This window comes from Microtus ochrogaster, chromosome 2 (assembly GCF_000317375.1).
Source record: "Microtus ochrogaster isolate Prairie Vole_2 chromosome 2, MicOch1.0, whole genome shotgun sequence".
NCBI classification, from domain to species: domain Eukaryota; kingdom Metazoa; phylum Chordata; class Mammalia; order Rodentia; family Cricetidae; genus Microtus; species Microtus ochrogaster.
This window is the reverse complement of record NC_022010.1, coordinates 19,948,612-19,962,846: the sequence shown is the minus strand read 5'-3', so window position 1 is coordinate 19,962,846 and position 14,235 is coordinate 19,948,612. Positions and strand designations below refer to the sequence as shown.

At 46.8% G+C, this 14,235-nt stretch overlaps 2 protein-coding genes across 2 annotated transcripts in view; both read left to right on the top strand.

Annotated features, from left to right (window-relative positions):
* Positions 1-2,557: 2,557 nt before the first annotated feature.
* Positions 2,558-9,383, top strand: Chchd2 (coiled-coil-helix-coiled-coil-helix domain containing 2). Its single transcript, XM_005344546.3, has 4 exons — positions 2,558-2,713; positions 6,626-6,878; positions 8,479-8,629; positions 9,156-9,383. Exons 1-4 carry the CDS (start codon positions 2,664-2,666, stop codon positions 9,164-9,166), a joined length of 465 nt encoding a protein of 154 aa, XP_005344603.1. The 5' UTR covers positions 2,558-2,663; the 3' UTR covers positions 9,167-9,383.
* Positions 9,384-12,144: 2,761 nt separating this feature from the next.
* Positions 12,145-14,235, top strand: part of Phkg1 (phosphorylase kinase catalytic subunit gamma 1) — a 14,289-nt gene continuing 12,198 nt past the window's right edge. Inside the window, exon 1 of the mRNA XM_013350283.2 lies at positions 12,145-12,355. The gene's annotated coding sequence lies outside the window, so the exon portion shown is untranslated. The remainder of the gene's footprint in view (positions 12,356-14,235) is intronic.

Here is a 14,235-nt window from a genome sequence, read left to right as displayed (position 1 = left end):
AGGCCAGCCTGGTCTACCAAGGGAGTTCCAGGACAGGCTCCAAAGCTACAGAGAAACCCTGTCTCGAAAAACCAAAAAAATAAATAAATAAATAAATAAATAAAAATAAAAGCTGGGCAGTGGTGACACAACTTTAATCCCAGCACTTAGAGGGCAAAGACAGGCAGATCTCTGTGAGTTTGAGGCCAACCTAGTCTACAAAATAAATCCCAGGTCAGCCAAGACTGTTATACAGAGAAATCTTGTCTTGAAAAAAAAATTAAGTTATAAAACTAGGTATGGAGACTCATGCCTTTATTCCCAGCACTCAGGAGACAGAGGCAGATGGATCTCTGTGAGCTGGAGACCAGCCTAGTCAACAGAGGAAATTCCAGCATAAACAGGGCTACACAGAGAAAACTTGTTTCATAAAGAAAATTAAATTGTGTATATTGCGTGTGTTTTTGAATATGCGTGAATGCTCAAAGTATTGGATGCCCCTGGAGCCAGAGTTAGAGTTTTTAGCTATCTGACATGGGTGCTCAGAATTAAATTCGGGTCCTTTTGGGTACTCAGCAAGCAGAGTGCAGGCTCTTAGCTGCTGAGCCATTCCCTCCAGCCACTCCACAGCATTGCTGGGGACAGGACTTCTCAGTGAGAGATGGAACTCAGCATTTCAGCTAGACTGCCTAGCCAAGCAGGCCCCGAATCTGTCTGTCTCTGCCCCCCAGAACCGGAGTTGCAGATGCATGCACTATGCCCAGCTTTTATATGGGTTCTCAGGATATGAACTCATTCCTCATGCTTACATAGCAAATGCATTACCCACTGAGCCATCTCCCCAGCCTCTGAACCCCAGTTTTGATAGGAATAACAATGAAATTGAACAATCACATCAATAAACACAGGTGGTGTATTTCTATTTAACAAAAGCAGGAGCTATGTGACTATATGGGCTCCAGGGCTTCTGTCCCAGGCTGGGGATGCAGGGCATAGATGGTTAGTTAGAAACAGCACGGCTCTTTCCAAAGCTCCATGTAAGGGAACCTGAGGTCACCGTCCTTCCCCCACACTGCAGAGTAAAGTGACCGTTGTTTTCCTCTGGGTGGACAGGGCACCTGCCTCGGGACAGGCTGATAAATCTTACATTTTCATTCTTCTTGTCAGGGAAAGTTCCCCAAGGGTGACAGAGCTGAAGACGGTTTCCATGGACTGTCACCAGTGAGCGCTTTCCCCCCACAGAACAATTATGGTGAGACCTCCTATTGTACACTGTCTGACAAGGTGGCCGAGGAAAATCTCCCCCCACCTCCCCCGGGCATCTGGTGGTGGGTGGAGAGAGTCCCCTACTCCCCCATCTAATGACCTACTGCTACACTGAAGGACTATACGACCTCATGGGCAATGTGTGGGAATGGACGGCGTCCACATACCAATCTGCTGGCCAGGATATGGCCAGGATGCCTCCGGGGGGCATCATGGATCGATACCGCTGATGGCTCAGCCAATCACCAGGCTCGGGTCACCACCAGGTAAAGAGCTTAGGTCAGGGCACCACATGTTTTCTTTCTTTTTTTTTTTGGTTTTTCGAGACAGGGTTTCTCTGTGGCTTTGGAGCCTGTCCTGGAACTAGCTGTGTAGACCAGGCTGGTCTCGAACTCACAGAGATCCACCTGCCTCTGCCTCCCGAGTGCTGGGATTAAAGGCGTGCGCCACCACTGCCCGGCTACACCACCACATGTTTTCTGTAGCCATGACGGAGGGTCTAGATTCAGAGGTTCACAACCTTCTTAATGCTGTGATACTTTAATATAGTTCCCGGTACAAATGTGGGCATATTCGCATGTGAGCTGGCCCACACGGAGATAGATGGAGGCAGCATCTCAATTCAGGTTCAAGACCCACAGGTTAACAAGCATTTCTTGGCCACCCAAAACTTCAGTTATGTTACTGAATTTTCTTTCCCACCGTTTCTAATAAAGCATGGTTAGTACACCATCTTCCAGTCACACTGGAGGCAGGGCTCCTTTAGCTAAATTCCAAGCAAGTTTATTAGTAAATCCTTTATAACACCATTTTACTATGAGCTTCTCCTGCATCCCCAGCACTAGGAGACTGAGTCATGAGAACAGCGAGTTCTAGGCCAACGTCCGTTAGGTGAGGCCTTGTTGCAAAAGAAAATCTGAGAAGGGTTAGGTAAACAATCCAAGGCCCTCTGGTAGACAAGGCAAGGATGACTCACTTAAGGTTGCATTTAACCCCGTTAACATAGTAGGCATGGCGACGTGCCTGTAATCCCAGTTTCCTCGAGTGGCTGAGGCAGGAGGATCTGAAAATGAAAGTCAGCTTGAGTTGTAGGGGAAGCCAGTCGTCAACCGGAAGCAAAAACCTAACCATCCAGCAGAAAATCTGGGGACGAGATTTGAGAGGGCAACCCGAGGAACTTCCGGTTACCTACAGGGCCTGGTCGCCAACCTCGTGTGACGCAGCACCCTGGCGTTTCCCGTTACTGACGTCTGGATCTTCTAATGACTTTCAGCGCTCCTGCACCTCCGGGGCGCTGATTGGTTTCCTTCTGAGAACCCGCCTTCCGTCTTCCGCTCTCCTTGGTAGAGAAGTTGCTGGACGCTCGTCGGCGCTTCGCAGTTCGTAGTCTTTGGACTCCGAGTGTGTGAGGACCTAACATGCCGCGTGGAAGCCGAAGCCGCTCTTCCCGGGTGGCCCCTCCGGCCAGGTGAGACCTGAGCGCGGGCCGCCAGGGCGTAGGTAGGGGACGGCCGGCGGGTGGTGAGACGGTGCGTGCAGTCGGGCAGGGATCCGCTCCTGGGGAAGAGGGCGCCTCGAGAACGGGGACGCGCTCTCTGCATTACGGAAGAGGACGCTAAGGCCTGACCTTTGTCCTAGACTGCTTGCGGGAAAGGCCTTAGAGGACATAGTCAACGAAGAGGCGAGGAAAAAATGATTTATGTGAGGCTCTTGAGGTGGTTTTGTTTTACAATGTTTTTGAGGTCCTCGGGCTAACCTTGGACTTCATATAGGCCTGGTTGGCCTTCCTTGATTTTCTTGACTCCGCTTCCCGAAGGCTGGTCTTTAGAAAAATAAATAAAATTTGTCAATGTACGGGTCCTCGTGTGGTGAGCCGAATATTCAGAGTTCTCTCCTTCCACCACTTTGAACCAGAATATTTTACACTTAGTGCTAATCGCTCAATTGAGACAGCTCCGCGGCCCACGTGAAAATAAGTAGGAAATTGTTGACAGCTTCCAGATTTTTAGGGAATAAAATCATAGAAAATTAAAAATTGTTGCCTTACTAGGAGGAACCTGAGGTCTGTCTATATGGTAGGGAAATGCCCCATCTCCCACCAAGATCGTCCCCCAAACCACTCTCTCCCCAAAGACAAGAGTTGTCACCAGTTCAAGGCTACCCATGAAGAGACCCTGTCTCCAAGAACTAAGAGGAATTAGGTTGATAAAAGTTGCCGTTAAGATAGGTCACTTCACCTGAATCTCTTTGATTTGGATTGGTTTCATTGTGGCCCTGGCTGTCCTGGAACTCACAGAGATCCACCTGCCTCTGCCTCCTGAATACTGGGATTTAAGGTATGGGCCACGATCTTTGCCATACCCAGCAGCCTTCATCTTTTTTGATTGGTAAAATGAAGGCCTTGATCTACATTCTAAACATTACCTCATGACTGTCGTGAATTTTGTTGACTTTTGGCCGTCTTTCTATATTGTCCAAGCTGGCCCTAAAGTCATGTGCTAATGATCTTGTCCCCTCGCTGGACTACGGATTATTTGCTTTCTATATATTTTCTCTTCCTACTTTAGTCAACCAGGGTCTCATGCCTGCTAGGAAAATGTTTGTTAACCCAAATTCTAAATCTAAATCTGTTTGTGTACCTGTGTGAAGGTCACAGGGCAACTTGTGGTAGTTGCTTATTTCCTTCCTTGTGGACTCCAGGAATTGAACTGAGATTGGCAGGCATGGCAGCAAGCACCTTTCACCTGGAAGCATTTCATCAGCTCTCAAGCTCGCTCTTTACTTACTTACTTACTTATTTATTTATTTTCTGGTACAGAGTTTCTCTGTGCGCTGGTTGTCCTGGAACTCACTATGTAGACTAGGTTGGCCTAGAACTAGAGAGATCCACCTGCCTCTGTCTTCAGAGTGCTGGAATTAAAGGTGTTCACTACCACATCTGGCTTAAATTCTAAATCTTTTTGTTTTTCTTTTCTTTTTTCTTTTTTGTTAAGTGGGTTTGTGAGCCTTGGGAGGTCAGAGCTGTCAGATGACCTGGAGCTGGGATTTGCAGTGGGTGGTTAAGAGCTGCTGGGAACCGAACTTGAGCTTGTGGAAGAAGAGTTTAACTGTTGAGGCAGTTCTCTCCCTTTCCAACTTAAAGCTGATGTTTTAGGAGTATTGGAATAACTGTTCTTTAAAGATACTGTGAACCATGTGGATATATGAAAATATTTTTTAAAAAAAAGGACAAAATAGTTTATACTTGGTTTTTAAAACTTCTACAATCCTGGTGGTGGTGCACACTTCTGATCCCAGTACTCCAGAGGAGGGGGAAGGTGGATCTTATGAGTTTGAGGCCAGCCTCGTCTACAGAGCCAATTCTAGAACAACCAGGTTACACAAAGAAAACCCTGTCTTGGGGGAGGGCGACAAAATGGGACGATGGACCTTACCCAAAAGATTAAAGAGACAGAATGTTGTATATGTATATATAAGAGGCACAGTTTTGGGCTGGAGAGATGGCTCAGAGGTTAAGAGCATTGTCTGCTCTTCCAAAGGTACTGAGTTCAGTTCCCAGCAACCACATGGTGGCGCACAACCATCTGTAATGGGGTCTGGTACCCTCTCCTGGCCTGCAGGCATACACACAAACAGAATATTGTATACATAATAAATAAATAAATTTTTTAAAAAAATAAGAGGCACAGTGTTGTATATGTATGTGCATGAGAGGCACAGTGTTGTTTATGTGTGTACAGGAGAGGCACAGTGTTAATGAGAACAAGTTTCTGTAGTCTTCTCGCATGTGGATGATGTGGAGAGTTAAAGGTTTCAAATGATGCCAGGCAGTTGTAGCACACAGCTTTAAACTCCAGCGACTGGGAGAGAAGGTGAGTTCCAGGACAGCCAGGGCCACACACAAAACCTGTCAAAAAAACAAACAAAAAATGATTAAAGGCTGGAAGGTTGACTTTATAGTTAAGAACACTGGCTGATGATCTTTCTCAGGACCCAGGTTTGATTCCCAGCAACTCTAGGTCCAAGTGATTGAAAACTCTTTTGGCATGCAGGTGGTACACAGACATACATGCATGTAAACAATCATAAAATAAGATAAATTTTGGTTTTGTTTTGTTTTTCGAGACAGGGTTTCTCTGTGGCTTTGGAGCCTGTCCTGGAACTAGCTCTGTAGACCAGGCTGGTCTCGAACTCACAGGAGATCCGCCTACCTCTGCCTCCCGAGTGCTGGGATTAAAGGCGTGCGCCACCACCGCCCGGCAAAATAAGATAAATTTAAAATACTTAAATTTAAGGCAGGGTGAAAATACTTGTAATCCCAGTGCTGGGTGAGGCTGGTATAGGATTCCTAGGTAGAGCTCGCTCTTGTTTTGGCTAGGGCATTTATTTAATTTTTTGGTTGGTTGGTTTTTGTTTTTATTTTTTGAGAGGAGAATATCCTTTAAAATCACATTGTAGAGCAAAGATGACAGTAGATATACCAAAGTATGGTGAAAACCCGAAGACTCAGCCTACAGCAAGAGCTACCAGCAACTGAGGAATGCCCAGAGCAGGAGAGATAAGTCTTCCCTAGCGAGGACACACCCATTAGTTACCCAATACCAAGAGGTCAGCCCTGAAAACATACATACAAGTACCATACAGACTGAGATCATATATAGGAATGACTATGTATACACATATATGCATCTAACAACGATTAATGAATAAAGAAGCCAAGAGTTTGCAGTCAGTCAAGGAGGGAGAAAAGCAAAGGAGGGAGTGTTGCAATTTTTTTAAATGTATTTATTATGCATACAATGTTCGGCTGGCTGGGCAGTGGTAGCGCATACCTTTAATCCCAGCACTTGGGAGGCAGAGGCAGGAGGATCTCTGTGAGTTCGAGGCCAGCCTGGTCTACAAGAGCTAGTTCTAGGAAAGGCACCAATAACTGCAAAGAAACCCTGTCTCAAAAAAGTCAAAAACAAAACAAACAAAAACCAATGTTCTGCTGGCATGTACAAGCCAGAAGAGGGCTCCAGATCTCATAGGTGGTTGTGAGCCACACGGTGGTTAATGGGAATTGAATTCAGGACCTCTGGAAAAGCAGTCAGTGCTCTTAACCTCCAGTGTTGCCTCCCCACCTCCCATTTCCCTCCCCCTCCCCCCACTCCTCTCTCCCTCCCCAGTGTTGTAATTTTTATACTCTGAAAAACAATGATGTAGAAGAAGAAGAAATGACTGTGTAGGGTGACCTTGGCCTATTGAGTGTTCTGTCTCTTCCATCCCGGTGCTGGCATTACAGGTGTGTGCCTCAGAACCTGGCTTGGTTCACTTCTTCAGTAACTTCCAGAGCCATTTTGAACTGGGAACTGATGAGTTTGGTTCTTTTCTTTCCTAGCCGGGCCCCTCAGATGAGACCTGCTCCCAGACAAGCGCCTGCAGCTCATCCTCCAGCAACAGCGACTGCACCATCTGCAGTTGGCTCACCTGCTGCTGCACCCCGGCAGCCAGGCCTGATGGCCCAGATGGCGACCACTGCAGCCGGTGTGGCTGTGGGCTCTGCAGTGGGCCACACCCTGGGTCATGCTGTCACTGGGGCCTTCAGTGGAGGTGGCAGTGCTGAGCCTGCGAGGCCTGACATCACTTACCAGGTAGGATCTGGGGCCACTTTTCCTGTGTGCTGTGTCTTCTGAGAGAACTTGGCAGCTGGTAAACATCTTTTACATAGTGCTCTGTGTTTAATTTTAGGAGTGCAGTACAAAGTGGTGCTTCCCCACCCCACCCCCTTTAAAGTAGGGGTTTGCTGGGGTATGGTTCAGTGAGTAAGCACTCTGAAGCTGTGCGGACCTGAGTTCAAAGCCCGTGAACCCACAGAGTCAGGCATAGCCATGCATATCTGCATCTCCTGCATTGTGGAGAGAGATGAGCAGATCCACAGCTTGGCAGCTGGCAGTTGAGATGAAATGACGGGTTTCAGTGAGAGCTCTGTCTCAGGGCAGTAGGATGGAGAGTGGTAGAGGGAAGAACCCATGTCTTGATTGGGCTCCTGTGGGCACACCCATTCACACACTCGTGTGCGAGCATCACACATACATAGTGTGGTTTGAGTTAGACCCTTAGGCGAGCACCAGTAAGTAGAGCAGACTGGAATTATAACAGTCCAGCCCAACTTACTGGTAAGATGGCCATTTTCCCTCTAGGTGATTTTGTTTTTGAGAGAATCTGACTCAAGCTGACCTTGAACTTACAGCAATCCTGCCTTGGCTTTAAGAGTTTATCTTGGCTACACTGGATTCCTATGCTTCACTTGGAGACAGAGTCTTCAGTGTGTGACCGAAGCTGGCTCCAAGCTTGTAGCTGTCTCCTTGGTTGGCTTCTCAAGCATTGGAGTTACAGCCATGAGGCCTGGCCTTTCAGTTCAGTCTCTTGTTACATAATCACAAGTCCTGTTCACGGCCTGTGACCCCTGACCTGATAGTTTTTGCCCTCTTGTGGATCTGTGGATTTTGTGTGTACTAAGAAGCATGTGATCTCTTGAAATCTGGTGCACTTGAAGTTCTCGTCCATGTCTTTCCAGTAATGATCCTATTTTTCTTTAAGAATGGCTTGTTTTTTGTATGTTGTGATGCTGGGGTTCAGTCCCTGGGCAAAGCACACATACTATTGAGTTCCTAGCCAGGTTTGTTGTTTGTTTTGATAAAACTTGTTGGGGACTGTGGACCCCCAGACCCTGAATTTCCTGTGCCAGAGTAAACAGCTTGTCTTTCCTATCCTTGTAGCTGCTTAGAGCACAAGCCTGACGGCAGGGGCGTGGTTTCTGGTGGGCCGGCAGCTGAAAGGTCCTGAGAGCTGGGCTGTGGCCGGAGCACTATATAAGCTGCCCCTGAGCACAATAAAGGGGGCATTCTTATTTCAAGGATGACCTGAGTCTGTGTGTGTGTGTGTATTTCAACCTCCAACCCCTTGCCCAACTCACTAGCCATACTGTAGTGCAGTCGCTAAAAGAACTTGTTTGTGTGTGTGTAACCTTTGGTGTCCTGTAACTAGTTCTGTAGGACAGGTTTATCTAGAACTCAGAGATCCACCTGTCTCTACCTCTGAGTGCTGGGATTAAAGTTGTACACCACCACCTCCTGGCTCTGGTTTGGTTTGGTTTAGTTTTTTCTTTTTTGTGTTTACAGTGTTAGGATCAAGTCCAGAGCCTTGTGTGTACCAAGCAAACTTCTCATATCTAATGTTGTGTCTTGGCAGGAGCCCCAGGGAGCCCAGGTGATGAACCAGCAGTCTTTTGGACCTTGCTCTCTTGAGATCAAACAGTTCCTGGAGTGTGCCCAGAACCAGAGTGACGTCAAGCTCTGCGAGGGCTTCAACGAAGTGCTGAGGCAGTGCAGAATTGCAAATGGTAGGTGACCTGTCATCTGCCCCGAGGTTGATAGTTGTGGAGTGAAGACTCCAAGTAGAGCTCCTGATTGGAATAACTGGAGGGTTGGCAGCCACAGTGGTTCTGTAGTTTCCCTCATAATTTCAGTTCACTGACTCGCTACAGTGCTTGGTTTCGTTTTCCCAGACAATGGGGAAGAGAGGTGATGCTTGTCCAAAATTAGAACTCTTTTTTTTTTTTATTTTTTTATTTTTTTGGTTTTTTGAGACAGCTTTGGAGCCTCTCCTGGAACTAGCTCTTGTAGACCAATCTGGCCTCAAACTCACAGAGATCCCCCTGCCTCTGCCTTTTTGAGTGCTGAGATGATTAGAACTCTTTAGCTAAATTTCTGCTTCAGGCCTTTTCTCTAAAAACACATACACCAGTCTTCATCGTGGTAAGGATGGAATTGAGGTTTGATTGAAGGAAAAGTTAATTGTCTTGGAAAAGTAAACAGTGTATCTGGGCATTGTTGGTTGTCGTCTGACTTAACCTTTTCTTTTAACAGGTTTAATTTAATCAAGAAGTTTAAACTGAAGAAATTGAAGTGGGCCCTACATAATAGTGCATGTGTGGACCCTGAGCAAACTTATTCCTAACAGCTCCATTAGGAGTTCTAACTGTATAGATATTATTCCCTGAGGCTCATAGTGTTGGGGATTGGGCAAGTGTTGGCCTCCTTGAACCAACTGTATTGGTTTTTTGTGAGTTAACGAAAATAAAACTTTCATTCTGAGGTGTGGTAGTTGTCCTTATTGTGGGGTCATGGGTTTCGTGTGCTTGCTCAACATAATAGAGTTTGTACAAGGACACAACTATATCAGCACGTCTTCTGGTTCGTCTAGTCTAGTGGTTCTCAACCCTCCTAATGCTGCACCCTTCACTACACTTCCTTATGTTATGGAGACCCCCAGGTATAAGATTAATTCAGCTGCTACTTCATAAAGCTCATTGTCAATCATGCTGCTCATTTATGGTTTTAGCTGTTCCAGGGTCCCATAAACTTGTACTTGGTGCATAGCAATGTGAAATCCTGCAGGCAAGCTCACCCACCGAGGATCACGGATCACTTTTTTTATTACTATGGCAAAGACATCCTGTGCCTCACTGGTCAGAGTATGGCCTTACACTGCTTAGGGTGGGGTGGTTAGAGATGGGTTCTCTGTAGCTGTGGAGACTGTCCTGGAACTCACTCTGTAGCCCAGGCTGGCCTCGAATTCACAGAGATCCTCCTGCCTCTGCCTCCTGAGTGCCTGATTAAAGGCGTACGCCACCACTGCCCAGCTTCACACTCTTTTTTTTTTTTAATTTATTTATTATGTATACAGAGTTCTGCCTGCAGGTAGACATTCAGGCCAGAAGAGGGCACCAGATCTCATTACAGATGGTTGTGAACCACCATGTGGTTGCTGGGAATTGAACTCAGGACCTTTGGAAGAGCAGCCAGTGCTGTTAACCACTGAACCAACTCCCCAGTCCCCAGCTTCACACTCTTAAGCAGTTGGCACAGCATACAGCTTTTGAGAGAAGGGTACAACATTGAGCTCATTTTTTTCATTTCAAAAGGTACTGATCCTCAAGGTTTTTTTTTCCCTGCCAAATGGCTCATTTGCAAGTTTTTTGTTTGTGTATGAATGTTTGTTTGGATGTATATAAGTGTGCCTTGTGTGTAGCAGTTCTTCCTGGAACTGGAGTGCATACAGTTGAAATGTTCTGAGTGCTCAAAAGGAGGCAGTGCTCCTAACCACTGAACCCTGTCTTTAGCCCCCCCCCCCATGTTTTCATGCCGCATCCTTTTGTTTTTTTTTTCAAGACAAAGGTATGTAATGGGGGCCTTCACTGTCTTAACTCACAGATCTGCTTGCATCTTCCTCTTTGAATACTGGGACTAAAGTTATGTCTGTGTGGAATCTTACTTAACCCTTTAATGGAAGGGTACATTTTTGTTAACCTTTAGCACGCGCTAATGATATGTTAGGGAATGTGTGTGACACTTGGTGACTGCATGCTTTCCTAGCATTCACTGGTCTCTGGGGCCTATCTTCAGCCATGTCAACAGGTCAAGTGGGTAAGTGCTAAGCAAGACATACTACTGGGTGGGCCTCCTGTGTGTGTCACTGCACTAAGAAACCCCCTCCCCCCCTTTTTTTTCCTAGTCAGGATTTCTCTGTAACAGCCCCTGGCTGTCCTGGAACTAGCTCTGTAGACCAGGCTGTAGACCTTGAACCCAAAAAGATCTGCCTGACTCTTCCTCCCGAGTGCTGGAAATAAAGGCGCACACTCCACCCACACACACACATTGAAGCCTTTTTGTTTTGTTTCCCTTTGAGATAGGGTTTTCCCTATGTAGTCCAAATCTGCCTGACTATCCAGCATCCACCTTCCAAGTGCTGGGATTAGAGGCCTGTGCTGCCATCCTCTGTACAAGTATTTTCTGTTTGGATATTTCTACTTGCAAAATTAGGCTAATCCCACACACCCTTTATGCTTGGTATTAAACCCAGCTCCTCGGGAAAGCTCATCCCAGTGCTGCTCCAAGCTCTAGCCTTATTCAGGGATTGCTCCAGGTTTAAACCAGACCGGGCATGGTGGTCCATGTAATCCCAGTACTTAGGAAGCAGGCAAGAAGACTGGAACAAGTTTGAGCCAGTCTGTCTCACATGTGGCTGAGTCAAAAGTAGCACTCAATCTGAGGAGAAGTAAAAGGTCATTGCCATGCTTGGTGGTATCTACCTGTAATCCCAACACAGGAAGGCAGAGTCAGGCATGCAGATTGAGGGTAGTCAGGGCTGTGTAGCAAGACTTTAAAAACAACAGTGTGCTCCCTTCAGAGTTGGTGTTTCCAGGCCCTAGAGATGGATGGCTCATGTTGAACACTTACTGCTCTCTCAGAGGACCAGCATTCAGTTTCCCAGACTCATACTGACTCACAAGAGTCTATAACTCCAGGTCCAGGGGATCCAGTGCCCTTTTCTGACCTCTGAGGGTGTAAGACATTCCTGTGGTGCACATACACACTGCCAGCCAAAGATCCATACACATCATTTGTTGGTTTGTTTTTCGAGACAGTATTTCTCTGTGTAGCTCTGACTGTCCTGGAACTCGCTTTGTAGGCCAGACTGGCCTCGAACTCAGAGATCCTCCTGCCTCTGCCTTCCGAGTGCTGGGATTAAAGGTGTGCACCACCACCACCTGGCACCATACACAGAAATCTTAAAAATGACAAAAAGCAGCAGGAGAACTGGTTCATCCAGTAAGGTCGTACGCTGCTTCTCCAGAATTTGATTTCCAGCACCCACATCAGGTAGCTACAACAATCTATAACTCCAGCCCCAGGGAAATCCAGCACCTCTGCCCTCTCTGGGCACATCATCCATGTGCGCAAATACACAGAATTAAAGGCTTTTCTGATCCCAAGCCACCTGAGCTTCCCCTAGCCTCCACCAGGTGGTGGCCCTGATGCTGTTTTGCCCCAGTCCTCTCCCTCCTGGACCTTGGCCTGCATCCCGGGTTTGCAGTTGTGGTTTATTTTTGGCAGGCCAGCCTTCCATCACCAAGTACCAAGCCGCAGAAGTAGAAAAAGATAGCAACTCTAACATAAGTGGTTGCTCACGACACTGCTTCAGTCCTTCACGATCCCAGTCTCCAAAGGCCTCCAGGACCTTGGAATTCTTGTTATCTTCATTTAAGAGCCTACAGGACATAACGGTGAGTAACGAGGCTGCAGTCGGGGAGCGGTGGGGTTTTGAGGCAAGGACATAACTCCTCAAATCTGTTTGACCCATTTCTCTTCAGACCTGGGAGACCACGGGTTCTCAGAACACCTGTTGGGCACACAGCTGGTTCTGCCCATTGACTAGCTTTCTGGGAGTAAGTAATAGTAGGTTTCAAAACTTTGGACCACCTACTTTTCTTTAGAATGCTCCCCTTTACAGTGAGTCTAAGAACAAGTGTAAAGGACTAATGAAGCAGTAAATAGAGAACCATTATTGGCTCCAGTCAAGCCCTAGGAACGGGGAGATGGACACATACATTATCAGAAAATGTGAGTGTAGCCAGCCTGGCTCAGGATGGCATCTTGGTCCGGTGTGGGCCCAGAATTGCTCTATGCTTCTGCAAGGGATGTGGTGTAACTGTCATAATAAATGAGGATCACAAATGCCCATCTTGGAGTTTTAGAATGACCTTTCAGCAAACAGGCTGGTTGTTGAGGGGAACTAACATCTTCAGGTTCTGCTGGCTGTTATGTGCAACAGGCCAGGTTCCTGTTATTGGCAAAGGAGACAGTTGTTATTCTAAACCATCTCTTGGTAACCAGGCACCCAGTATCTGGGACACCAGGCTTCCAGCAACAGCCAGCTTGAGGCAGCCAGGACTGCTGCGTGTTTGGTCAGCAAATTGGGCCCCTTGGGACACCAGGCTTTCTGGGGCTCCCACAAGTGGACTGGAAGCATATGCTGTTGCCTGCTTGCCTCTTCCTATTGCTGGGTGATATTCTGCCTTTCTCAAACCCTTGGTCTGGAGCAGGAGTTCAGTTTCCTGGTAGGAACCTCTGTGTTCCTGGGACAAGATGGGTCAGCTTAGCTTCTCCACATCCAAGCCTGACCACCCTGACTCTGGGGCTGAGCGTGTAGCTCAGTGTTTGAACACTTGCCTGGCATGTGCAATGCTCTGGGTTCTATCCCCCAGCACCTAAAAATAAAAATAAGAGCCAGGAAGTGATGGTGCACAACTTTAATCCCAGCACTCCAGAGGCAGGCGGATCTTTGTGAGTTTGAGACCAGTCTGGCCTACAGAGTGAAACCCAACCAAAGAAACAGGCCAGTGGCCAGCCTGGTCTACATAGCAAGTTCTAGGTCAGCCAGGGCTATATGTGATTTTGTATCAATAAAAAAAGGATTAAGGGCATGGACCACCACAGCCCAGCCCTATATGCTTTTTTAAAAAAATCTTGAAAAAGGGGGCTGGAGAGGTGGTTCAGCGGTTAAGAGCCTGACTCCTCTCCCAGAGGTTCTGAGTTCAATTTCCAGCAACCACATGGTGGTTCACAACCACCTGTAAGGAGATCTGGTGCCCTCTTCTGGCCTGCAGGAACACATGCAGATAGAACATGGTATACATACTAAATAAATAAGTTGAAAAAAAGAAAAAGAGAGAAAGAGAAAGGAATAAAGGAAAAAAAAGAAAGGAAAGAAAGAAAGAGCTGGGCAGTGGTGGTGCACTCCCTTAATCCCAGTACTCGGGAGGCAGATTGGATAGATCTCTGTAAATTTGAGGCCAGCCTGGTGGTCAAGAGCTAGTTCCAGAACAGCTAGGGCAGTTACACAGAAATCCTGTCTTGAAAAATAAAACACAAAAACAAAGAAAGAAAAAGAGAGGCCTTACTGGTCCATGCTTTTAATCTCAGCACTTGGGAATTAGGCAGGCGAATATCTGAGTTCAAGACCAATTTGGTCTACAAAGTGAATTCCAGGGCAGCCAGCGCTACACAGAGAAACCGTGTCTCAAATAAATAAATAAATAAATAAATAAATAAATAAGTTGATTTGAATTGAACATTTAATTCCCTGCATAATTTATTTTTGTTA